Raw genomic sequence first — 25,678 nt, 5'->3', positions numbered from 1 at the left:
TTGGTGCCTGCTCTAAGGAGCCTCAGGCTGAGCCCAAAGGAAAAGGGAAAGTTCCACTCCTTTCTCTTTCCTGACTGTCTTAGTCAGGGTTTCTATTCCTGCACAAACATCATATCCAAGAAGCAAGTTGGGGAGGAAAGGGTTTATTCGGCTTACACTTCCATGCTGCTGTTCATCACCAAAGGAAGTCAGGGCTGGAATTCAAGCAGGTCAGGAAACAGAAGCTGATGCAGAGGCCATGGAGGGATGTTCCTTACTGGCTTGCTTCCCCTGGCTTGCTCAGCCTGCTCTCTTATAGAACCAAGACTACCAGCCCAGAGATGGTCCCACCCACAGGGGCCTTTCCCCCTTGATCACTAATTGAGAAAATGCCTTACTGCTGGATCTCGTGGAGGCATTTCCCCAACTGAAGCTCCTTTCTCTGTGATAACTCAGCTGTGTCAAGTTGACACACAAAGCCAGCCAGTGCATCGACTTATGTCTTCTTCTTAACCAATGCTTTGTAAGCCCACCATTCTCTGAAAACAAACAAACAACTCTCTTGGGCAGGAGAATCACTGCCAGACAGATTTTCCCTTGTGTCCAGCACCGACCAAGGAGACTTTAAACAACTTTCACTAAGTCCTTTTTAAAGGATAGCTGCTAAAAAGATTTTCTTTGTCACCCAGTTGGCCTCAGATATTAAAAACAAATTATGAAAGTTAGAAAGACTTAAAGGTCTAAGGAGGGCCCAGTTGCTGGAAGAAAGCCTAAGGGTGTTTAAACAACAGAGAGCTGATTGGGACAGAACATTTTACATAACTGAGAGCCACCACCATCTTCTCTGCTGATAAGGCATAGACTTACAGATACCCAGCACATTTTTGGTATCTCACCCTGTATCAGAAGAAACCAACCCCCGCCCCCAGGTCTGGGTGATCACCAAGATCCTATAATTGTCCAACTAACCAGTTCAGCCACCTCTGTCCAGATTAAACAGTACCCAATGACGCTGGAAACAAAAAGGGGAATTCTAGTGCAAATTGCCTAGTGGCTTGCAGCATCCTGGTGTCCTGCCAGTCATCTTGGAATACACCTGTCTTGCCTGTGAAGAAAACTGGGACTTTGGACTCTCATGAGTCTGATTCTTAGCTTGGAGAACTAGGGCCCTATTAAACTCGTGGGACAGGTGTACTCTGTCTTGGACCTGAAAGATGCATTCTTCAGCTTCCCATTGGCAGAGGCTAGTCAACCCATCTTTGCTTTTAAATGAATGGACCCAATGGGAAGTTAGAACAAGCAACTATGATCAATGTAATTAAAAAAATATATTGCCTTGGCTAACCCCTTCCCCCCGCCCCCCAAACAAAAATCAAATAATTGATACCAGTCTCCATTCTCTTGGTCCCCGTGGCAAACAAATCTACTATCAACACTGACTGGATGATCCTTAGGACCAACTACCCCTCTTGAAAACAGGATGAGTTCATAATCTGACTCACTCACTAAGACCAGTCAGGAATGTAAAGGGCCCCAGATCTTAGTCAGCCCCAAGACCTTAGCGCAATTGACTCCATAATGAGCGTTCCATGTAGGCTGCAAAACTCAGCATGGAGACAACACCCTCTGCCAAAACTAAAAAAAACCCTAATCCATCCAAGTCCATAGTTCTGGGAAAGTCTCAAAATGCACTAAGCTTGCTTTTTAACGTGTGTAGTTAACTGTTCTTGTTAATTAAAGTATGTTAACCCAGAACATGGCTTTTGTGCTTAGAAGTTCATCTTGAGAATGGCTCAGGGTTACACTGGGATCTTGAACACCCAGTCTGTCTGGCAAATACTTTCTGTTGGCTTGAATACACTTCTGAGCATTTTTCTCTGGTGAGTACCCGGCCACACAGCGACAAGCAGTCTCCAAAGCTCACAGGGCTCACAGTGGTGCTCAGCCTGATGGAGGCTTCCCAGCCTGGACTCCAGGATCAAAAGTGGAGCACTGGGTGGAAGCTCTGGGGAAGCACAGTGCTGGTGACAGATACTGCTTCATCAACCTCCCAAATGGCAGAGAAGTATGGCAGTGAGATGTGGTAAGGAGTATGGAGCAAAGTCCCTGAGCCTCAGCACCTTGTCACCTTTCCTGTGGGCTTCCTGAACTCCACGCTTTGTGTGCACTGTTTAGTGTTTAGCCCCAGGATACATGGAGGGAGGAACCCACTCGTTCTGTTTACTTAAAAAAAATTAAAATTAGGCATGGTGGAAGACACCTGGGACTCAGGGGGCCGAGGCAAAGGAAGATGGAGAGTTTGAGGCCACTCTGGGATATGTAGCAAGAGACTGCCTCAAAAAAAAAAAAAAAGATTTTTTTTCCCCCAAACCTACAGATTAAATATAATCCATAAAGGAATTCTGTGGTGGTGTTGAGAACAACAGAGACTTTCTTAGCTTGGGGAGCTAAGGATCTAGAAAACTTGAGAATGACAAAAGGCAGCTCTAGCAAGGGGCTTCTGGGTGATTGTCTAAAAATTCAGACTCAAACGCATGGACCACATTTTAGAGTTTTAGAGACAAGTTTATTAGAGCTTTGTAGTTAGAAGCTTAAGAGAAATGAAGTCAGATGTGCCATTTGGATTAACCTGAGATGGAGGCCAGCCACAAGGCAGACAAGAAAACACATGGTGAGAACCGGGACTTCATGGGAAAAGAAGCAAACTCAGAGGACCAGCCAAAGTATACTTAGGGGCTGGAGAGATGGCTCAGTGGGTACGAGCACTGGCTGCTCTTCTGAAGGTCCTGAGTTCAAATCCCAGCAACCACATGGTGGCTCACAACCATCTGTAATGAGATCTGATGCTCTCTTCTGGTGTGTCTGAAGACAGCCACAGTGTACTTACATATAATAATAAATAAATAAATCCTTGGTGGAAAAAAGTGTACTTAGGCACTGGCCAGGACCACAAAGAGACAGAGGGTCGTATCCAAGGGAACCTCGTGGCTGCCGTGGAGACTGCACGGCCAGGAATTCTGGGAAGGAAAGGTTCTTTCTTATTAAAGAGCTAATTATTCCTCTAATCTCTTCAGTGGGCATTAAGGCGAACCTACCATACCAAGAGATGGTCTCTTGGAGAGGTGATTAACAGGTACAATTGGATCAATTCTTTTATAAAGAAACTGTTGTACTTTTAGTACTAGTATGTGTATGGCGGCTTTGCTTTCATGTGTATCTGTGTACCTGCATCCACAGCGGCCAGAGAAGCTATCACATTCTCAAGAACTAGAGTTATAGATAGTTGTGAGCTGCCTTGTGGGATTTAGAATTGAACCTGATTCTGTTGGAAGAGCAACCAGTGCACTTAACCATGGAACCATCTCTCCAACCCCTGTGGTAACTCTTGAGATGGCAGATAATGGCATATGTCCATTCTTTTGGCTAGGAGGCAATGGCTTTGCCTAGTGGCCTTCAGTGCTATGGTAGCCCACTTCCCAAAGAAGCACCCACACATACCCACAAACTAATCAAGTGCTGGGATTATAGATATGAGCCACCACACCCAGAACTTCTATTTTAATTTATTTGAAAGAGAAGGAGGGAAGAAAGGAGAGACTGAGAGACAGAGACAGACAGACAGACAGACAGACAGACAGACAGACAGACAGAGAGACAGAGAGACAGAGAGAGAGAGAAGATATGTTTTCGTGGGTCACATGTATTTGGATAAGAAGCCAGCAGGGATAAGGTGGAGGAAGGGCTGTGTAAACCAGTCACTCTTGTTCCCCAGGATTGGGAAAGACAAGCAAGGCTTTGTGTCAGTATGGAGGAGGTGGCTTTGGCACACTCCATCTACCATTCAGAACCCAGCTAACCCTAAGCCTCCAGCTGCATTTTAGGAGAACCCAGTGGCTCACAGGCTATGCGACAGCCTCCTGCTGCCAACCTCCTACTTACCCCATCCCAAGCTGTGTGCTCAGCAGCCTTGAGCTGGGCTGGCTCATGGCCACTCTGGCTTTGTTGTTCTGTTTTTCTTGGCTTTGCTGCAGCTCTATTCAGTCACCCCAGAAAGTAAAGCATGGCCTTCAGGGTCAGTTGCTCTGGGGACAGAATTTAGATGCATCACAACTGGCTGTCCTAGATGCCTTCACAGCCCTTCATGCCGAGGTCAGCAATTACCCTCCTCTCACCTTCTGCCCTGGAGACTGGGTCTCTGGACTGCCATAGCCAGGGTTTGGCACTGGGGATGAGGTGGGAGGCCTGGGAGAGATTGGAAGATGGAGGAAGGGAGTGGTGCTTTGTCTAGGGCCTCCTTGAGGACAGGGTCTATTCCCAGCTGTCCAGGTTCCCCAAACCTTCCCTCCCTTCCTGTCCAGAACAGGCAGCCTTGGTGACTTCAAACTTCTGCTCATCCCATTCAGGATCAAAGTCACAGTATGCTGGCTTTAGAGCATCCTCAGTGTGAGTCCTGCCTGTCCTTGTGATACTCAACTCCACATCACTGTCACAAAGTCGCTGAGGTAATCCACCGACAAAGTGAAAAGGGCTGTTGTGACTCAGAGGTTTGGAGGGTCTAGCCTAGGGCAGACCCAGCTGCCTTGAGAAGGCTCTGAAAGAGGGACTCCTGCAGGCTCACAGGCATCTCAGACACTGGCTAGGAGATTATCTCTAAGACCTTGGGCTGGATGGGGTGGGAAGAGATGAGTCCTGGGTAGGTGGCGTCTGGATTTCTCTCAACAGAGCCCCAGGCTTGGTCCAACTTGGATCACACCATGGGCTGATCAATCCAGAGCTGGCTGAAGGACAGTGGCTACAGCAGGTGTCCTTTCCCTGCGGTAGGGATGGACAGGTCAGTGAGAAGCTGGCACACAGTTGCTCTCCTTTGGCCTGAGAGTGGAATTGATGAAAGGAGACTATTTAAAAAGGATGTTGGTCTTCTTCCTCCCAGAGGCCCAGTGAGGCACATGTTCTTGGCTATCAGGAACACTTGACCAGTGGGATTTTTGAAGTAGGGTGTCCATCTTGATGGGAGAAGAGGCCAACTTTACAAGCATGTGTCTAGATACTAGCATTATAGTATATTCTAAATGTACCTGGTACCTCTGTCACCCCTTTTCCATCTCTAATATTCAATGTCTACCTAAAAATCACTCCCACTTTGCTATCAGCTTAATAGGATTCCCAGAGCAAATTGACAACTATTACCCGAATGAGAAATGGGTTTCTACCCTCCCTCTTTTGCAATGGTTGTCCCCAGATTCTTTTCAAGAAAGCCCATAGTTGGAACCCCTCAATATTTACCAATAGGGGAGAGAGGGGAACTGCAGTGATAATATACTACTGAGGATGAACCCCCAGCCCCATTGTATGATTCAAAGAGCTACCCCATCACTCCTCCTAATATAAAGAACTATATGCTGTCCATTTAGCCCTATGGTAAGTCAATAGGCCCTTTTACCTCTTTTCAGACAATGTACATGCTGCTAATTTGCTCCCCTGGCTATCCAAATCCTTTGTTAAATTAGATGCCAACCCACTTTCCCTTCCACTCATACAGGTTTCTACCCTTTTACAGGAAAGAGCCTCTCCCTTCTATGTCCAGCATGTCAGATCTCACAGCCCTCTGCCAGGTCCAACATCCAAGGGAAATGTGTTCACTGATCAAACTGCATCTACAGGAACAATTATAGCCTCCATCAAACAAACAGATCAATTCTATTTACTCACACACACACAAAAATATCAAGGGGCTTCATGCTTGCTTTACCCTACATCCCTCTTGCTCAACTCCAAAGGATAATAAAAACATATTACTCTTGTGCATCCCTCAGCTTTGGTACCAACTATGGGTACCAATCCACGAGCTCTCAAACCCAGTGCCCTATGATAAATTGATGTTACCCATTGTGGGTCTCTCAGCTCTCATGGATCATTGGCCAATACAATCCATCAGGACAGTGGGAACAGAGATGTTGAACAGGGGGGTTGGAAAACCTGTGAGTATGTATGGCAAAAGACCACACTGGAACCAGCTGTCAGTAAGCAGATCAACTTTACTTAGGGTGATTCAAGGCTTATAAAGGTTTGGGGGATTCAGGGTAGGGACATCTAGGATGAGCAAGGTCATTGGCTGGGAGCTTGGGGTACCCGGAGTGCCTCATTAGCATGGGGATTCACCATTTCAGGAATCTCAGGTGCTGGCTAAACAAGTTTTCTCAGGAGAAAGAAAATGGTCCTATAAACTACCTGAGGCTAGGTGACATTCCTCGGGTAGCAGCGAGTGTAGGGGCTTAGAACTCCCCAGACAAGGTCAGGGAAGTCATCCTGATGATGAAGGAGTCTGCCATATTGTGCTGAGTCCAGAGGCTACCCAGTCATGGTGACCTAGATTAGCTGAGCTTTCCCACAACCCACATTCCCCAACCTATCCCCTTAATGTACAACTAAGACAGCTCTGACTACCGTAAATATACTTAACATCTACAAGAGCACCAAACACCCTCCTATCTCTCTCCATTGGCACACACCAGAAATAACCCCTCCTACCCTAGTATGATGGCACCATCCCTTGGATGGGATTTGGAAGGGGTTTTGTTTATGTTTCTCACAGGACCAGTCTTGGCCTATCTGAGTTCCTGCCAGAGATGTCTGACACCACCCTACCGACTAAGAATACTACTCTCCTCTCCCTGACAGATCAAGGACAGAGGAGGCAAAGGAGGCAGAGGAGACCCCACCCCAAAGAAACAACAAGATCTTCTAGAAGGACATCCATGACCGACCTGGTGACTGCTGTCCAGGCCATGTGCCCTCCACGAGCTCCCCTCTCCTCTATTTTCTTGGGTGTTTGTCACTCTTCATACAACCCTGCTTCTGCCTAGCTGGTCTCTAACCTTCCCAACACTCACCACTGGAGATTCTTCTCTAGAGAGGTCTACAAGGGACATAGGAACCCACGATTGCCCACTTGAAGGATGTTGAACCAGGATTGAGGTCCCCCTACACCCCAATTCCATCCCCACTACCCCAGCTCTTTACTCTGCTTTCCTTTCCTTGCTGAAACACAAGTGAATGCTTCCCAGGTGGCCTCCACATATGGAGGCTGCTGATATTGGAGTTGTAGAACTGAATCCACCAGCCACAGTGGCACCCATGCTCACCAACCTTGAAACTCATTCTCAACTTTCCATCAGCAATCCCTGGGACAAATGATGGCAAATGGAAGACATGGGTCAGCTCTACCCTAATGACTATGCCAAATACACCTTAGCCAGCCTACATGTCTCTCACCAGCTTGTCTCTGCCTCCAAATCAGTCTCTTTACCCATGTTAATATTCTTCAACAGGAAAATCAATCTCAGAAGGAACTCCAGGCCACCCTCTCCCGGCTACAGTACTTCCTTCCCTTAACCCCTCACCACAACTCCTCCCAGTGCTTTTTCTGTGCTTCCTTTTCCTAAATGCTGTTGGCAGCTGTTCTGACTTACATTTTCCTTCATGAACCCCCATGGACCCTTACCCACACAGAAAGCACAAGACATTCCTCTCTTTGATATACCCCTCCCCTTTGCCTTGTAGGACCCTCCTCAAGACGTCATCCTACACATTACTGTTACATCGCCATCACCAAACCTATATGTGCTAACCCCCCTGCTCTTTTCTGGTGCAAAGACACTATGGGTTCCTGCATTGACCCCCCCTTTTCAAGGTTTCTGCACCTCCATAATGATTGTTCTCCAGATTTATCTCTATGAACCTCAAGAACTCACCTTATAGCTGGGAGGAGACTGAAAGACAAGAGAGATCTTCATCCCTCTGCTCATTGAACTCGCTGGCTCACTGGGCACCACAGGGACTGCTGGAACAGCCCTTACCCAGACACACCATCTGGACAGTGACTTCCAGGACCAGGCAATGACTTCCACTGCAGACAGCTTTGTGTCTCTTCAACACCAAACAGCCTCCTTAGCAGGAGTTGTTCTCCAAAACCAGAGGGCCCCGAACTTACTGACTGCTGAACAGGGAGGGACTTGTGTTTTGCTGGGGGAGCAGTGTTGCAGATTCTATGTCAATGAATCCAGGCTGGTAGAACAGGATATATAAATGTTCAAAGATCTCCAGCGAGATCTTTGGACACTCGTGCTCCCAATACCCCTACCCTATGGTACTCAAACCCCTTGGTAGCTTGGCTTCTCCTCTTGGAGAAGTCACTGGAGCCTTGCTTCTCCTGGCACCCCGACTTATCCGATTTCTAAAACAGCAAATGAGTAGCATTGCAAAGATCACTACTCTCCAGGTCTTGCTTCAATATCAAACTGTTGCCAACATAGGAGACAGTTACCCCAATGAAACCTCTCCTTCATAAAACAAATAGGAGGAGGTGTGGGGCAAGTGGCCCATGCCATCAGACAGAAGACCTGGTAAGATTGAGTGACTCAGACCCCAGGGAATCCCAGAGACTTGAGAGCTGCAGGAGTTGAGCTGTTCCCTACCCATTTCTGTACCTGCTCTGGAACAAGCAACCATGACACCCCACTGAGAGGAGCATGCGCAGTCAGTCACATAGAAAAAACACCTGGAGTCTTCCCCCATGCAAAGAAATCACCACTAACACCCCAAACGGAGCCAATAGGAAACAACCAACCCTAAATCCCACCCCACTCCTCAATGTTTATAAAGTCCCTGTCCACATGGAATAAAGTGCACAAGTTATTTCACTGAGGATCTTTGGAGAATGGCTGTTTTTACTGAGCTATAACACTTGGGGAAGAGTTCTTTCTCCCAAAGCATTCATCACTGGACCTTGGACTCGCTGCCGATGCCACTACCACTGCTGCTTCTGCTTCTGGTGCTGGAGCTGCAGCAGTAGCTGTCCCTATTGAGAGGCTGGGACCTCAGCTACCGGATCTGCATAAGCCACCCAAACTTTCTTGCTTCTCTTCTAAGAGCTATAACACTGTTGGCATTCACGGCTGGACCAGAGCCCCATGGAACCTATTTATCTTGGCTCCACTTTGCCCAGATAGCAAACAACAATGTCCCTTTATCCTTACCAGACATCTCTCTGTCCATGTCCAGACATCTTTTGCCTTGTGAATTGTGGATCCAGTTTCATTCTCAACTGTGGGCCCCTTAGGATAATGGTATTATGCAGTGAGGTCCTGCTCTGCTGTCACTTCTTAGCCACCAAGGCCAGGGCTTCCTAGGGAGGTTCCAGGGTGTAGGAACAGAGGAGCTGAACATGGTGGAGGTCTCTGATGCACTCTGGGATCTAAAATCTCATATAGAAGCAGTGTACTGCATAGCTGTGTCCTCCAGATTGAGACATATCCTAAAGAGAAAGAAGGCTCACATGACTTTGGAAACCCTCAAAACATAACACGGCCTGTGAGCCCCTCTTCTGGGCTATATAAGCAGTCCATGGTTGTTGGGAGTGATGGAGCTAACTGCCTGTTGTTCAGGGACTTCCAATGACGCAGGTTTTATAATTCTTTCCTTGTGCTGATGTGGGCACCTTAAGAAACCCCAGGCAACTCCCTGATTTGCCCTAATGGTACTTGAGGTGGTTTGAATGAGACTGGCCCCCAAAGGCTCACAGATTTGAATGCTTGGTCACCAGGGAATGGCACTATTTGAAAGGACTGGGAAGTATGTGTTTGTTGGAGAAAGTGTGTTACTGGAGATGTACTTTGAGGTTTCAAAAGCTCATGCAATGGGAGTCCTTGCCTCTGTCTGAGGACCAGGATGTAGCTCCTAGGTACTGCATACCATGTGTCATGCATACCAGCATGCTCATGCAGGCCACCATGCTCTCTGACATGAAGATAATGACTTCTCTGAAACTGCAAGCAAGAACCATGTTAAGTGCTTTCTTTTATAAGAAAGAGTACCTTGACCAAGACAACGGTGTTACATGGATTTTCTTTTTTCTCTTTCTCTTCTTCTTTGAAGAGATCTTAAAGATCTCCTCCTTCTCCTTCTCCTTCTCCTTCTCCTTCTCCTTCTCCTTCTCCTTCTCCTTCTCCTTCTCCTTCTCCTTCTCCTTCTCCTTCTCCTTCTCCTTCTCCTTCTCCTTCTCCTTCTCCTTCTCCTTCTCCTTCTCCTTCTCCTTCTCCTTCTCCTTCTCCTTCTCCTTCTCCTTCTCCTTCTCCTTCTCCTTCTCCTTCTCCTTCTCCTTCTCCTCCTTCTCCTTCTCCTTCTCCTTCTCCTTCTCCTTCTCCTTCTCCTTCTCCTTCTCCTTCTCCTTCTCCTTCTCCTTCTCCTTCTCTTTTTTTGGTCTGTTGTTGATGTCCTGATGCTTGTGAAGAAACATATCTCCCCCCAAAAAGTCAGTTGCAAAACAGTTGCCACCACTAGGGACTAAACCCAGGTGACTTCGAGAAGTTCAGTTATATCACCCTGCAGTGAGTGTTAAGACATAACCCAGGCCAATCAGCAAGATGTTCTCTGGCCTGTACATGCCCACCTTTGCACACAGGTGAAACATTGAGGTAATGTCATTCTGTTCTGTTTTATATCTGCTTGGTCACTTCTCAGCTTTCCACCGTCCAACAGCCACTTCTGCCTTGGCAATGCTTCAAGGACTGTCTGTGACCTTAACCAAGGTCCAAATGTATTCAGTAGTGTTTGAAAGATAGCGTAGAGCCTTGAAAAAGAACCAAGTGTTATTCAGCTGTTCTAACTCTCTCATTATGTTCCTCCCACTCCCAAGTACTGAAGTAATTATGGTTTTATCTCACTCCAAGCTAGAACTTGAGCACCAAGAAGCTTTTCAGAGGAATGTATTCATTCTTGGTCTGACTGTCAAAAAAAAAAAAAAAAAGACTCAACACTTGTTACTTGCTCAGTCAGCTTGGTTGTCAATAACTATTTCATGTGGACTATTTTACAGGCACCACACACACAAAGTAAATAAATGTGATACATTTTGTAAATGATCGATCAACCAAACAAAGATTGTTTAGTCAACTCCGGGCAGGTATTATACAAGCTGCCCAAATTAGTCCAGTAATTTTCCTTGATTCGTACCCAAACAAATTAATATGGTTAGCTGGTTGCTCTGAAGGAAAGAGTTCAAGGATGTATACTGTAAAGCAAGAAATAATCAACAAAGACTGTACCAAAGCCACATACTGCAGTGGGCAACTCTGCCAGGCTATTCTGATTGCTGAACTTGGACTTCATAGATTTAACTATTTGAGGCTAAGAACATCTGTTTCGTTAACTCTATGTAGCCCTCCCCATGATGATCCTTAAAACCTTCCTTGGGGTTGGAGAGATAGCTGAGTGGATAAGAGCATGTGTTGTTCTTTCAGACGACATGGTTTCAGTTCCCAGCACCCACATGGTGGCTCATAACCATCTTTAACTCTAGTTATAGTGGATCTGACATCTTCTAACCTCCATAGTACCAGGGACACATGGAGTACATATATAGATATAGGCAAACACCCATGTGCAAACTATGTCATGTAAAAACTTCCTCTGAAATCAAAACATTCCATCCGGGAGGGAAGCTCCTTAAGCAGGAAAGTGAACAACTCACATTAGCTTCAGGAAGTCCCTGAAAATGACCAGATTCAGTAGGCACTTCCCCACCTAGAATGAGCAACAAAGCTTCAAAATGATGCTTAGACAAGCCAAGCTTCAAAACAAACAAACAAACAAACAAGACCAGACAAAATGCCTGGAAAAAAGCACAAACCAGCCAAGCTGGCTGGAAGAGGTTTAAACAAGAGTCACTTGGAAAGGACAGTCTCCAACCTGTTGTAATGCCTGTTTGTGAGTTACTTCTGCTCCTGTAAGTACCACCTCACTGACATTCTTGGAAGTAACCCACAGTAAAACTCATTAGTTCAGTCGGAGTCAAAGTGGCCCAGCCACTGGCTCTGGCCACAGTCACTCCGTTATTACAAAAACTCCACCCACAGTTTACTCTTTCTAACCGTGGAGATCCTAGCATTTGAGTTTATTCTTTTCCAAACAATTCTCTTTCCTTTGTCTTTTTTTTTTTTTCTTTAGATGAAAGGTATACAACATGAACAGAACCGATGGTTACACTGTAAGACTTAGTGGCCATTGCTCCAGCAAAAGTGTTGTGCATAGCCATATTTCTCAAATCCCAAGCATCCCCAGCACACATTGCTTCCTGTTTCTGTCTCCTGAAACTCTGGCCACCTTCATTTTCCCAGGTTAACTCTGAGCAGCTTGGCTCAGAGCTCCTGGCACAATTTCCTATTTATCATGTAGACGTCCCAACTACAGTGCATCTTCCTTCTTGTGTTAGCCCCTCTGACTGAGTGATGCCAATCCCATCCACAGATACATGCAGCAATCAGCACAGCATGGGTTCTGTCTTTGCATCCTTCAGGAGGAGATGGGGAAGCACTACTAACTTATGAAGAATTGGTACTAGGCCACTGATGAATGTTTGCTCACTTCCTCCTGGAGATGGGTACATGGTACCTGGATAAGACCCTGTGTTGGGGTGGACATTTATGTCCTGGTACTGGTCTTTCTGGTGTAAAAAGCTCCATGTCCCCCCTTCTATTCATCAGGCAACATGGCAGCTGGTGTTACCCTTGAGGGGAACACATGACATGAGTCATAGAAATAACTCTCCATAACAGACAGAATACAAAGGACAAAGGGTTACCCTTTCCCCTTAGCTGAAAGTGCAGTTGCTGAGATTGTAATGATAATGGCGGGGGGAATGGGGTGAGACTGAGAGGATGTTAATGGCTATTAGTGTGACATGTTTGGATGCTGTCAGCAATTTTTGCTGTCCCTGGGCTACTGCCATGCCTATAGAGGAAGGACAGAGGCATTGGCAAGGAGGTCCAGCATAGATCTAAGGGTGTGTCCAGGAGTCAAGTCCTTGAGCAGGAGAGATTCCAGTTAGGAGGTGGAGGGCCACACAGCTTTCCCAGGTGCCAAGGACACGCTGATTGCCCACTTTGGCAGTCTTTCCATCCTGGAATTGCTTGTTCCTGTCATTTGGCTTCCCTCCCAAGTGGGTACAAAATGAGTAAAACCATCTGTTTTTGTGCCTGGGTCAGTGTTTTGTGTCTGACTTCCCCTGGGGATGTGAATGAACATCTATTCTCATCATCCAGGCACTATGACAGACCCAAGCAACTAAGCAACCAAGCAACCAAATCCAAATCCACCCAAGCCAAGTCTGATGAAAGAGTTTATTGGAGCACAGGGACGCGGGTGAGGGATTACTTACAGGAGCACGGGGTGCCCAGGCAGTGTGATCACTGCATTGGTAATGACTTACAAAACTCCAACCCTGGGGTTCCTAAGAGGCTTCTCTCTGCTGATAAATGTTTACTGCCTGGGTGACATCAGAGAGGAACGCTCTCCAGAGTCTCCTGGGCCTCTGTCAGCCCTCTAAAAGGGGAAGTTTCAATTCAGACCAAAGGGATACAGGGTATCCCACCCACTCCAGATCTTAAATCTTTATGTACCCTCTTCAATAACTCTTCCAAGCCTTGGAGCAGGTGATGGGTGTGTGTGTGTGTGTGTGTGTGTATCCATTTTCTTCCATTTATGACCCAATATTGGATTATATCAAAGTAGCAGTCAGTTATGCTCAGCAATCAGGGAAGTTATGAGTCTCTGGAGTGACTACCTCCCACTGTGAAAAAGGCTCCCTTTACAAGTGAAGCTGGTGCAGCAGTCATTGGGCATAAAAAGAAATGTTTTGAAGGCAAGCTGATAAAAGTCTATACCTGCTTAACAAAAAGTAAGACAATAGTAGTAGTCTTCTTACTATGGCCTGTGGCCTGCACATCACATAATTTTGTCTTGATTTAGAATAATCAATGGGAATATCCACCTGTGGAGGTCTTAATCAGAAAGTATGTGTGTACAAACATAACAATGCTACTGTAGCACTACAGCATACATCTTCCCGGCATGTAACAACACAGCACACGGAGCAAGACTGTCTCAGTAACTGTCCCTCAGCAGCCTGGATCGAGCCTCTTGGCACTAGAAACCCAGCGAGCACACAAGGCTGTTCCAGGTCAATCTCTGTTGATTCTTCTGTGTCCTGAAACCAAACAGGTCATGTCCTCAGCAAGGAGTTCTCCAGTTCCAGCATGCAACCAAAAGCAGTGGAAACCACATCTGTGATTTGATGTCCCTCTGGGCCTTTCCTTAACAATTCTGGAAGGCTCCTCTGCCTAGCAGGGTCATCTTCAGCCAACAACTTTATTAGTTCTGAGACTGCCTTTCTCCACTCTACAGTGCTGTTCCAACTCCTGAACTGCCATTTTAACTTTTTACAGAGGAAAACCAGGAGCACTGGAAGCCCGCTGATGTCCAACCTACTCGAGTGCCAATTGGTCCAGGAATTTTCCCTAGGGTGACATATTCATACAATTCCTGACCCCATTTCATCCTCATGAATTCCCAAGTACATTTCATGCTCTGTATCTATTTAATTGTGCTTTCCCATAAGATTGGGACCAAGAGGCCAGGAGGGATCATTCCACCAGGAGAGGCCATTCAAAGTCACTCCCACTGCATCAGAGGTCCCCTTCCTCCCTCTGCACAAAGGTGGCTTAGGAGTAACTTACAGGCTTCTTTGCTGCAGCGCTCTCGGTGCAGCCACCCTGATCTGTGCTGTGCCTCTACCAGTGGAGGCTCCATTTGCACACAAGTCTTAGATTTAAATCCTGTGTGAGCTGCTGGAACTTCAGCTCAGCAAGGTTGCTTGCCTTGAGGTCTTGAGACCACCTAGCTGAAACTGACAGCTAACAGATTCCTAAATGAAATGTGTGCAGGATCGACTCAGTTGGGTTTTGTGCTATCTTATCATGGCACTAGAAAGATACTTAAAAAGGCAGAATGGAGCCAACACCCACAGGTCACCACCAGCCTGACTGCATCTGAAAGGAGTGCAAAGGGAGCCCTTGAGATTGGTATTGGGAAACTGCCAGGAGTGGCTTGTTCCTACAGCAGAGTGAACTGGAGCCTTCTGGACACACAAATCAAAAAAGGATCACATCCCTTGTGTAACAGGAAATATGAGAGAGAAGAAGAGACACAGGGGAGGAAACAAAATCAAATCTATAGGAGAAGATGAGAAGTCAGAAGCACTAAGTCCTGGGAGCCATATATATTAGGAATTTATTGGATAGATGATTAAATAATAAATAGGGTAGGTTTGCCCCATCTAGGTGTGTAGCTTCAGTTTATTTCAATTGAGTTTTGAATTCATTGTAGGGATGTTTTGTGGGTTAAGAATTTATTAATATAAATCTGACTGATAAATCACAAGCCTCTAGACTAATGATTTTACCAGGTTACAATCCCCAGCAAGAGATCCTCAAGATGGGCAGTTGCTACATAGGACAAGCCATGGAGGGCAGTGAGACCACTGGGGCCAGAGAGTACCTGGTGCTAGCATGGACTAGGATTTTTTAAAATATTTCCCACTATACCCTGGTTCTGAAGCAAAAGGGAGAGAGTAGGCGAATTGAAGGATAGAAAGACCCATTAACTTCTTACTTATACTGACAAAGTACTGGCCTGTCTTCTGGAAGCCCATGGCCTGGTAGAGAGCCTGAGCACTATGTTGCACACTGCCAGTCTCAAGGACAACATCACTGTAACCCTGGTCCCGAGCAAACTGGAGGACAGTTCTGACCAGTGCCTTTGCTATTCCCTGTCCTCGATGCTGTGAGGACACAGACAGGCGAAAGAGCTGCATCTGCTTCTTCCCTAATGGAGGGTCCTTGACTGGCCGAGCACCCACCATGCCAACTACCTGGTCTCCAGACTCAGCCACCCAGAAGGAGCCATGTGCATTCAGGTAAGACTTGGTGATGTCAGCCAGATCTGCCTGCAAACTTTTAGCCACATAATTTCTGCAAGAAATCCAGAAAATAAGCCACAGGCAAAGGAGAGAGAGGAAGCTGCATACTGTGGCCAGGAGCCAGGAGCCAGACATCAGCACTATGGTCACAGGCACTCCAGGTAAGAGCAAGAGAGAATGAGGCAGTGTCAGCATCTGTCGGATGGCAGCAGGAATAAGCTCCTTCATGCTGCTGGAGAACAATTCCAGGACCCTTTTGTGGTCCTTCTCCTGGTACTGTCGGATGTGATAAGCAGCCATGGGGAGACTTCTGGCTCTCAAGTATCAGTGATCACAAGGGACATCCAGACCTTCTTGCACAGCTTCCCTGAGCCCTGCAGGAAACAGAGGAAGCCAGGTCAGCCCCCCAATTCCCTCCCAGACTCTCAGAAGCCAGGGAGACTCCATTCACAGGTGTACCTCTGTTGACACTACTACTGAGAGAAGTGTCAAGCCATCCTCACTAATGACCCCACTTCCTCCCTTTTCTAGCCATGTGTCCCTGGGACATGTCCCATGACCTCTCTGAGCCCATGTGTCTTCCCCTAGAGACCAGGGTAAAACAGCACCTGGTTTCTAGAAGGCTTTGAAGATTTAATAAAGGAAGCTGTGTGCAGAGCCCTCCCTCTCACCCCCCTCTAGTGACAAGTTCTCTGACCTTTGGGAACTGATGTGCCACACCGTGGAAAGATGTGCTATTGTGAGATCTTCTGTTTCCTCTTCAGGGTCTAGACTTGAAAACTCCTGTGTTCCCAGGTGCAAGTTTCAACAAATCCTCTTTCCAGCAACTGGAATGATTCAGACTACAGAAAAGCAAAGGATCAATGCAAAAACTCTCCACTCAAGGGTCTTCAAGAAGGCTCTGGGACTCCAGACCCAAGGAGAACTAAGTTTCATTTTTCTGTCCTCTCACCTAATATGACAGATCCAAGTGTCCAGGATGACCTTCGCCTCCGATGACATCCAGTAAAACCTACCAGAGCCCGGTGAACCTTTAGGGTGCAGATCTGGTCTGGCACTTTATTGGCTCACTCCTGGACAATCATAAACCAAGGGTCAAGATCTGAAATAGGACATGGGAGGGTGTTGTGTTCGGCCAGTGGATCACATGTCTGGGTTCTAGTCTGGAAAGGCATCTTGGAAACCTGGAAGAGAAGAGGGGCTAGGTGGCGCGAGAGAAAGATGCAGCTAAGACAGTCATCCTGATCAAAGCTCAATTTTACTATTCTGACACTCAGTTATGAAGGAGGGGGAGCAGCCTGATTCCCGCCAAATAATCCTGGGGTCCAGTAGCAGGGTGACCACGTGTATGGCTCCGGAACACCAAAGGGGCAGGTTCCAGCAGTGGGTGTGGCAGAACGATTGAATGGCAAGCTCCACCCCTGAGCAAACAGGTTTCAGGCTGAGGGGGTGGGGGAGGTTACATCTTCTCCCTGTTGTTAATAAAAAAAAAAAAAAGAAAGAAAGAAAAGGCTGGCCTGAGGCAAAAATTTATCTATGTTTAATAGTTCTGCCTGAATTTTTAGGGCTAAAGAAAAAAACCTGTCTCTGTGGAAGTTCCTAACTTTTTTTTATGATAAACTGTATCTAGATAAGACTATCCTTTCTGTCCTAGTAAACAACTAACAGAATAGCCCTGAGCTGTAGGCTCTGACTTTATAATGTTAATTAGTACTGAATAGGTAACTTCCTAGTTGAAATTTTTTTTTTACAGAATACCAAGTAGTTAGCTACAAGGTCTTTCTAGGGCGTTGGAACCCTGGTGAAGACTGACTGTATGAATTTGAAATGCACTTTATTATGAATAACACTGAAAGAGAGTACGTGGATATTCCTCTGCATTCTTGGATGACAGGCAGGGAACAGGGAGTAGGGGGTTACGACCGGCTCCGTAGTACAAGGCCAATTGGCTTTTTTTAGGGTGGGAGGCTGTGAAGGGCTTGCCCTTCCAACAGTATGGTATCCAACCTCTCTCCCCCCTATTAATTAAGTTTAATAAGGCCACGCTTAACTGAGGTGATCAAATGATTTTCTCATCTGTAGATGAGTGGGCTTTTAACCTTGGATTGGGTGGAAATTGACCCGATTCCTTTAGTGGGTGCTGTCATGACCCACACCTGTGGCTCTTGGTATCTTTTGGGGAGGGGAGGCAGAGCCTTAGGAAGATATTTTTAGTTGTAACTGGAAATAGATACCAACCTCCATCCAAACCAGCTGTATCTCACAGGGAACTCAGAAATGGTCAAGCTGGACCTTCTCCTGCAGTAAATCTCTGCACCAAGCAGTACCCATACTGTATTCGTATGATCACGAACTAGTATGCACAATTCTGAGTACTGTGCAGCTCCTAAAGGAGAATTGTCAACTTCAGAATTAGCAAGGCCTAGACAAGAATTATGTCATTAGTAACACCACGATTTGTGGCTAAAATAGGAGCTGGAAGTCATCCTCCTCATCTCTGTTATTCCCACAACCTGAGGAACTAAGGGGACCTTGCAGTAACAACAAAGGTGGAAAACCAGAGGCCAGCTAAGGGACTAAGCCCGTCTATCAGAACATAAACCAATCTCTTCTAGTATAGACATATCTGCTTTTCTAGCCCTCGTAGTAAATCTAAATCTCAAATCAGACCCAAAAGCCACAAAACGTGTTGGAATGTCCTTCGAATGAAAATAACAGTCGCCACCTGTACGCTCTTGGGGGTGGGGATGCACCCGCTGCTGTCCGGCTGGAGGATGTTGATTGACCTGCTTAAAAAAACAAGATCTAGACAATGAGAAAGTAGCAATGCAAATCTTCTTTTGGGGAAGTCCAGGTACTTTATTCAGTTGCGAATTGTAAAGCTAAAGCTCAGTCTCCGGCCTCCTGTAGGGGAGCTGACTTAGAGAGTAACAAGAAAACAGCTTTTCTGGGATCCTGAGTCCCCAGCTGAATTCTAAGCAAAGGAGGAATTTTAGTCCTCAGAGTGATACTTACAAGAAGATTCAGGATCTGTGTTCAACTGACATTAATCTCCTGGGCAGCCACCGTGCTCCATCTTCATCTCGTGAAAAAACACAAACCGAGCCCCTTTCCTAGATTAGAACTGGATCTGGACCCTTCCATTCGTTAGTTAGCAGGTCCTTCCATTTTACCAATGCATAAGAATTAGAAGTAACTGGATGCCAGTGGCAATCTGCTGCAGACTGACCTTTAATATCAGTTTGCAAAAAATTTAGAACAAATAAAGTAAAGGCAAGATGAGCCTTTGGTGACCTTGGGGGATATAACTGCCCCTGTTTTGTCTTAAAAAGCCAATTCTTTAAGGTGTGATGAGCACGTTCAACTTTCCTTGTCCCATGGGGTTATAAGGAATACAGTTTTATGTTTGATACCGAATTCCTTACAGAATGAAATAAAATTTTTACTAGAATAGGATGGCCTGTTATTTGTCTTAATAAGTTTAGGCAATCCCATGGCATTAAAGGCTTGCAGGCAATGATCTATTACATTTTTAGAAGCCTCTCCTGTATGCAGAGAAGCAAAAAGAAATCTTGAACAAGTATCGATACAAACATATATATATATATATATATATATATATATATATATATATATATATTTTAGTTTTCCAAATTCTGCATAATGGGTTATATCTATTTGCCAAATATGATTAGGCATAAGGCCTCTAGGATTGACTCCTAAATGTGGCACTGGAGATAATGTAATACATTTAGGACATTGTTTTACAATCATTCTCGCTTGCTCCTTAGTGATCTTATGTCAGAGCCTTAGGGTATGGCTAGAGAGATGAAACCTTTCATGATCACGTTTGGCCAAAGCAACAGGATCTGAAATTAAGGCTTCTCCTATTAGAGCTCTGTCAATGCAATCATTGCCTTCAGCTATGGTAGACCCGAGTGAGATCCTATGTGACCAATATAAAACGGATTTTTCCGGGCGAGAATGATGTTTTGCAATTTTGAAAATAAAGATCCTGATGGCGTATTGAAGTTAAACGTATCACAGGTCTCCAATAAGGGTACTGATTGTGCAACATATAAACTGTCAGTAAAGATATTAAAAGCCTCATGTACAGACTGAAAGACCTTCAGTACTGCTGTTAATTTGGCTAACTGAGCCGAAAGGCCAAGAGTCTCTATGATAACTTGTTGATTATTAATAAGATATCCAGCTTGCCCTTTAGAGGAGCCATCAGTAAAAATCAATAGAGCATTATATAAAGGCTGTAAGGAAGTTATTTTAGGAAATATCACATCATGTACATTTAACAGTTTTTATCAACCTATCTTGGGGGTAGTGGCTGTCTATAGTTCCATTAAAGGGCTGAACAATGATATTTGGCTCTTTGCCAAAATAAGTTAATGCCTGCCTTCTTCTAGTGATAACCATCTGTGCCACTGCTTCGTGATATGGTAAGATATTATGTTTAGGAGAAATTCTCGAATGTATCCACATTATAGGAAATTTTTGCCATAGCAGTCCCATAGGCACATGAGTCGTATTAAAAATTAACAGATGCAGCGGCAAGGAGTAATCTATATAAGTGACAAATTGCTCTTCAATAGCTTTTTCCACTAGCTGTAAGGCCAGCAATCCTTCTGAGGTTAGGGATCTAGGGGATGTGGGGGATGTGCTCTGAATTAACTTTGCTAGGTAATTAAGAATATAGGAATCTCTAATATTGGACTGAATATTAGACCAGTCTAAGGTTGAGTGAGAATGACTGGTCACACTGAAGAAAAGAGAAAAATCATTATGACTCTATTAAATGACTAATCTCACTAAGTCAGAATATACAGTCTCTGATGTACTATTGCCATAAAGTTAAAAGGCTTGAAGCTAGTCTAAACTGGAAAAATTGTAAGCAAGGATGGATCTAAAACATGAATCTAATTTAGTTTCTTAGTCATTTTAATCAGGACACTGAGTCAACTTACCTGCCAGCTCATCACATGAATTAACCAATATGTTTTTGCAGCATTCTGTGGAGAGAACTTGTTTTTCCCTTTCCTAATAAGGTAGCTGTTTAGGATCAATCTATAAGCCAATAAGTAGATCCTTTTAAGATACTATAAAGCATTTATTAAATTCTTTGACATTTAAATTTCAAATTTTGAAAATAAAGGTATGATTTAACTAGTGTGCATGGGAATGCACTAAATAGTATGTACAGGGGTACAATTTTTCTCTTTTTTGTCTTTTAAGAAGTTAAAGTTTGAAAGTTTCACAATATCTAATCTTTTGAATTAATAACTTGTTGACAAAACATTTTAAATACTTGGCTGTAAAGGGGCAGTGGCTAATTGCACTACAATCATTTATCTTAAGGAGCGGTTGTAACTAGAAAGCTTGAAAAGTTATTAAGAGTCACATATGTATTATTTATTTATTTATTTATTAACTATAAATAAGAGCATTTATTTGTAGCAAATTATTAAGTAAAAGTCCTCAAGAATTAACACTATTATGTGGAAACAAATAGTAACTGAGGACACTAAAAGGAAAGAATTATACATGCACAAATTTTAAGAATACTAAAATATTATCTTAAACCATAACTGTTATGAATATACAAAGAATGAGGTTATATATTTAATCTACCTTATATGGACAACCCATAGACTGTCTGAGATATAAATTTATCCTGGCATTGTTTTAAAATGCCCAGGCAATTAGGACAATTTAATAAATGTCTAAAAACCGCCTTCTTAAAAGGACAGCATTTTTTCTATGAGTTGTATATGCATAAGCAATTGCAAATTTGAGAATTAATAGTATCTGAGGGACGAACAATCTTAAGCAATTATGAGCTCAGAGATATAGCATTGACTATTAATATACAAATTAAGGTTTGATTGTTCAGCATTTTAAAACACCATCTACAGTACACAACTAGATTATTTGTGCTAAAACGGGGAACTGTGTGTCTCAAGGCTCTGCCCCACAGCAGCCGGCAGCTAGCTGGGCCCACTTGGGCCAATGATCAGCTGGGAGGATGAGAAAAATGACTTTACAATGTTTTTTTTCTGGCCAAGGAATTGTCTTGGGCACAGCTAATATTTAATTACCAATGAATATAACTAATAACAATTATAAAAGCTTTCTTTATTTTTTGTAAAACCTTTAGTAGCAAACTAAAACCCTAAGTAATAAAAAGATATTGTCTCTGAAGTTTAGAAGTTTCGAGAGTTCCTGCTAAAAGGCTGATCTGACAACTTCAAAGGAACTTTGCATGACTGGGAATGGGCCTCCCCTCTCCTTTATAAAGCGTGTCCAGCTGACATTAAAGTTGAGTCTTAATCAGAATACAGTCTTGACTCCATTTCTCTCTCTACCTGCCTAGATTACCTCTTTTCTTTCAGTTCCAAGATGCATCCCAGGCTCGAACCCAGTCATGAGAGCCACAGGCTGGCCCCAACAATTTTCTTTTTGTGAAGAAAAAAAAAAAAAAAAACACAGAAAGAACCTTGCCCCCATATTAAAACAGGGTCGGGGCCATTCCATGTATTAGTGAAGGGGTCTCACCATTTAACCATGGCATATGAGCTGGAAGTGACTGGATGTCAGTGGTGATCTGCTGCAGACTAACCTTTAGCATCAGTTTGCAAAAAATTTAAAACAAATAAGACAAAGGCAAGGTATGCTTTTGGTGATTCTGAGGAATATAATCCCCCTCTTTTGTTTTTTAAAGGCCAATTTTTCAGAGTGTGAAGCGTACTTTCAACAATTCCTTGTCTCATTGGGTTATAAGAAATTCCAGTTTTATATTCAATTTCAAATTCCTTACAAAATGATGTAAAGTTGTTCCAGTATAAGCTGTCCCATTATCTGTCTTGATGACTTTAGGTATCCCATAGCACTGAAGGCTTGTAAGCAATGGTCAGTTACATTTCTAGAAGCTTCTCCCATATATAGAAAAGCAAAAAGGAATCCTGAACAAGTATCCTGAACAAATATATACAGACATGTATATATTTCAATTTTCCAAATTCTGCATAATGAGTTACATCCATTTGCAAATATGATTGGGCATAAGGCCTACATGCAGAAATTGAGGACACTGAGAACAAGTCTTTACAATCTGACATGCAACTTTTCTAGAAATACCAAATTGTTGTCTCAAACTGTTACTATTTTGATGTTTAAAGAATGAGATTGTTTGGCTAATTGTTCCTGTAAGGCCTATAATCTGCCTGGTATACAAATCTGCTGTGGCATTGCCCAGGGGCACAAGAAATCCAGTGTGAGCCCTTAAATGTCCTATAAAGTAAGGAACAGTGCATGTTTCTTAAATTAAGCTGTATTTGTATAAATAACTATAAAATTTGAAAATTAGCAGTATCTAAAAAAGGAACAATTTCAAGCAATTGTAAACCATGAGCTATATATTGGTCATTAGTATACAAAGTAAAAGCTTGATTTTTCAACATTTCAAAAACAGTGACTACAGCACATAATTCAATAATCTGTGCAGAAGCAGGAAGAAACTCAATCACAATGCTGCTTTCCCATTAGATGAGCCATCTTTAAATACAGTGAGCACATTCTCTATTGGCTATATATGACACCTTACAGAAAATACAAAAGCATTCATAGAGTCAAATTGTAACAACTTATCTTTTGGATAATTATTATCAATTTTGCCTGAAAAAATTGCACATGCAGTAGGCCAAATATCAGTATCCTACAATAACCAATTTAATTGCTGCTTGGAATGAGGAATAAATATTTCATCAGGTTCTTAAGACATTCTTGCCAGGTGGTGGTGGTGCATGCCTTTAATCCCAGCCCTTGGGAGGGAGAGGCAGGCAAATTTCTGAGTTTGAGGCCAGCCTGGTCTACAGAGTGAGTTCCAGGACAGCCAGGGCTATACAGAGAAACTCTGTTTTGGAAACAAAAACTAAAACTAAAACAAAAACAAAAATAAAATACAAAAACAAAAGATATTCCTTCCAAAATACTTTCATGATTCTATCCTAAAGTTCTGTATTAACACAGCAACAGCTTCATCATAGGGTGTTGAAACTTAATTGGAGATGAAGAAAGATGAATGGTCCACATTAATGAATGGGACCACATTAATGGTCCCTTTTGCCAAAGGACTGCTGTGAAACAGCCAATAAATGATCACAGTCTATATAATGTATCTGTTGTTGGTTAATAGCTTCCTCTACTTTCTGCAAAGCTATTTGTCCCCCATCAGTTAATTGTCCAGGGGAATTAGGATTTGTATTCCTCTTGAGAAATATCAAACTGTTGGGAGCCGACTCTTAGCAGAAAGCAGCTATCATCTCTGCAGCCATCTCGGGCTATTTACTTACAGGTGGTACTTTTCCACTCTGATGAGAGACTTGTTTTCCTAGCCTGTTTTTGTGAGAAGTCTACCACAGCTGAACACATTCTGATAACATCTTGTTTTTCTCCTACCCATCCTGGACTTGTGGTTAAGTGTCTCCAGCTGCAATCCCCAGCGAGTGCATATATACCCATAATTGCCTTCCAATAAATGAGACTTGAGACTTGATCAGACAGACTGTCTTGTCTACGTTCTTCATGTCTCTTGCCCCTCAGTCTCCACTCTCTCTCTCTTGCAGACCCTGCTGATGACCCACAGGCCGGGTCATCAAACAGAGTTTTAAGTTCTCTTGTGGCAAACTTAAGGTGAGGTCTTAGCCAATTAACATTTCTTAATGGCTTTTGAAATCATTTAAAGCAAGTAAACTATCTTTTCTTATTTGAATTTTATGTGCCATAATTTGTTTAGGATTTAACTGAGGCCCCAAATATTGAAAAAGACATTGCATTTGAATCTTTTATGGAGCAACAACTACTCTAAAATTTTAAAGGTTGTTGTATAAGAAGAGCAAAGGCTTATAGTAAAACACCATCAGAAGGATCAGCTAATAAAATACTGTTCATATAATGAATAATATACACTGAAAGACTCAAAGTCCTAACTTCTTGTATTGAAGCAGAAACAAATTTTTGGGCTATTAGCTATTCTTTTTGTTTGTTTACTTTTTAAAAATTTAATTATTTATTATATGTAAGTACACTGTAACTATCTTCAGACACACCAGAAGAGGGCGTCAGATCTCATTACAAATGGTTGTGAGCCACTATGTGGTTGCTGGAATTTGAACTCAGGACCTCTGGAAGAGCAGTCAGTGCTCTTAACTGCTGAGCCATCTCTCCAGCCCCCTATTAGCTATTCTTTGAGGTAAAACTTTCCAATGATATCACTTCATGGGTTATTTAAAATTACAAGCAGACATACTAAATTTAAATCTATTTCAACCATTAAGATGCAAGGGAATAGTACAAGTCAGGTTGTAATGCCTTCATAAGTCCCTAGTTTCATTAACTTTTCATAAATCTTAATTTTGGAACTTTGTTTTGAATTATTGAAATAACCATTCCCTTGAAGGTGAGTGAGTATCAGATAAAGGCCAAGTTGAAGGGCAATCTTGTCCTCTAATAACCCAGTACACATCAGAGGAAACAAAGCTACCTTGTTCTCTCTTACTCTTTGAGCAATTCTTTTGTTAGCAGGTACAGCTATAATGCCATGGGGGAGTTGTGTGTGTGGGGAAGCAGCCATAATTCTAATTTCTCCTGCATAATCATTATCTATAAGACCTGGATAGATCTGAAATCCTTTTTATAATACTGCTGCTTCGGCTCAGAAGTAATCCCCAAGTCCCTGGGGGCAAGGGCCCAAAAACTCCTGTAGGCAGCGTCTGAATGCCCATTTCTGGGGTGGTGGAACTGAGGTCCAATCCTGCGCTTCCTGGGGTTGCTCTGATAAATTCAGAAATGGATTTTCTTGGCTAGGAAGAGGCTTCA

At 43.7% G+C, this 25,678-nt stretch overlaps 1 protein-coding gene and 1 long non-coding RNA gene across 3 annotated transcripts; one reads left to right on the top strand and one right to left on the bottom strand.

The window, feature by feature from the left end:
* The first annotated feature begins 4,046 nt into the window (after window positions 1-4,046).
* On the top strand, window positions 4,047-8,677 carry LOC110296365 (uncharacterized). Its single transcript, XR_002378175.3, has 3 exons — window positions 4,047-4,128; window positions 4,383-4,481; window positions 6,658-8,677. It is a non-coding gene; the product is annotated as an uncharacterized LOC110296365 (long non-coding RNA).
* Window positions 8,678-13,140: 4,463 nt separating this feature from the next.
* LOC147003931 (N-acetyltransferase family 8 member 2) lies at window positions 13,141-17,113 on the bottom strand. 2 transcript variants are annotated; one of them, XM_085840446.1, is made up of 3 exons: window positions 16,743-17,113; window positions 16,488-16,632; window positions 13,141-16,164 (listed from the first exon to the last, which is right to left on the bottom strand). In XM_085840446.1, the coding sequence occupies exon 3, from the start codon at window positions 16,088-16,090 to the stop codon at window positions 15,386-15,388; it is 705 nt and encodes a 234-aa protein (XP_085696572.1). In that variant the 5' UTR covers window positions 16,091-16,164; window positions 16,488-16,632; window positions 16,743-17,113; the 3' UTR covers window positions 13,141-15,385. The 2 variants fall into 2 exon arrangements, with proteins under 2 accessions (XP_085696572.1, XP_085696573.1); XM_085840447.1 differs by lacking the exon at window positions 16,743-17,113 and having other exon boundaries at window positions 16,488-16,736.
* Window positions 17,114-25,678: the final 8,565 nt, after the last annotated feature.

This window comes from Mus caroli, unplaced genomic scaffold (genome assembly GCF_978045245.1).
Source record: "Mus caroli unplaced genomic scaffold, Mus_caroli_1 scaffold_7, whole genome shotgun sequence".
Taxonomy (NCBI): Eukaryota; Metazoa; Chordata; class Mammalia; order Rodentia; family Muridae; genus Mus; species Mus caroli.
Note: the sequence above shows the minus strand (reverse complement) of the source record. Positions and strands in the feature narration are given on the sequence as shown.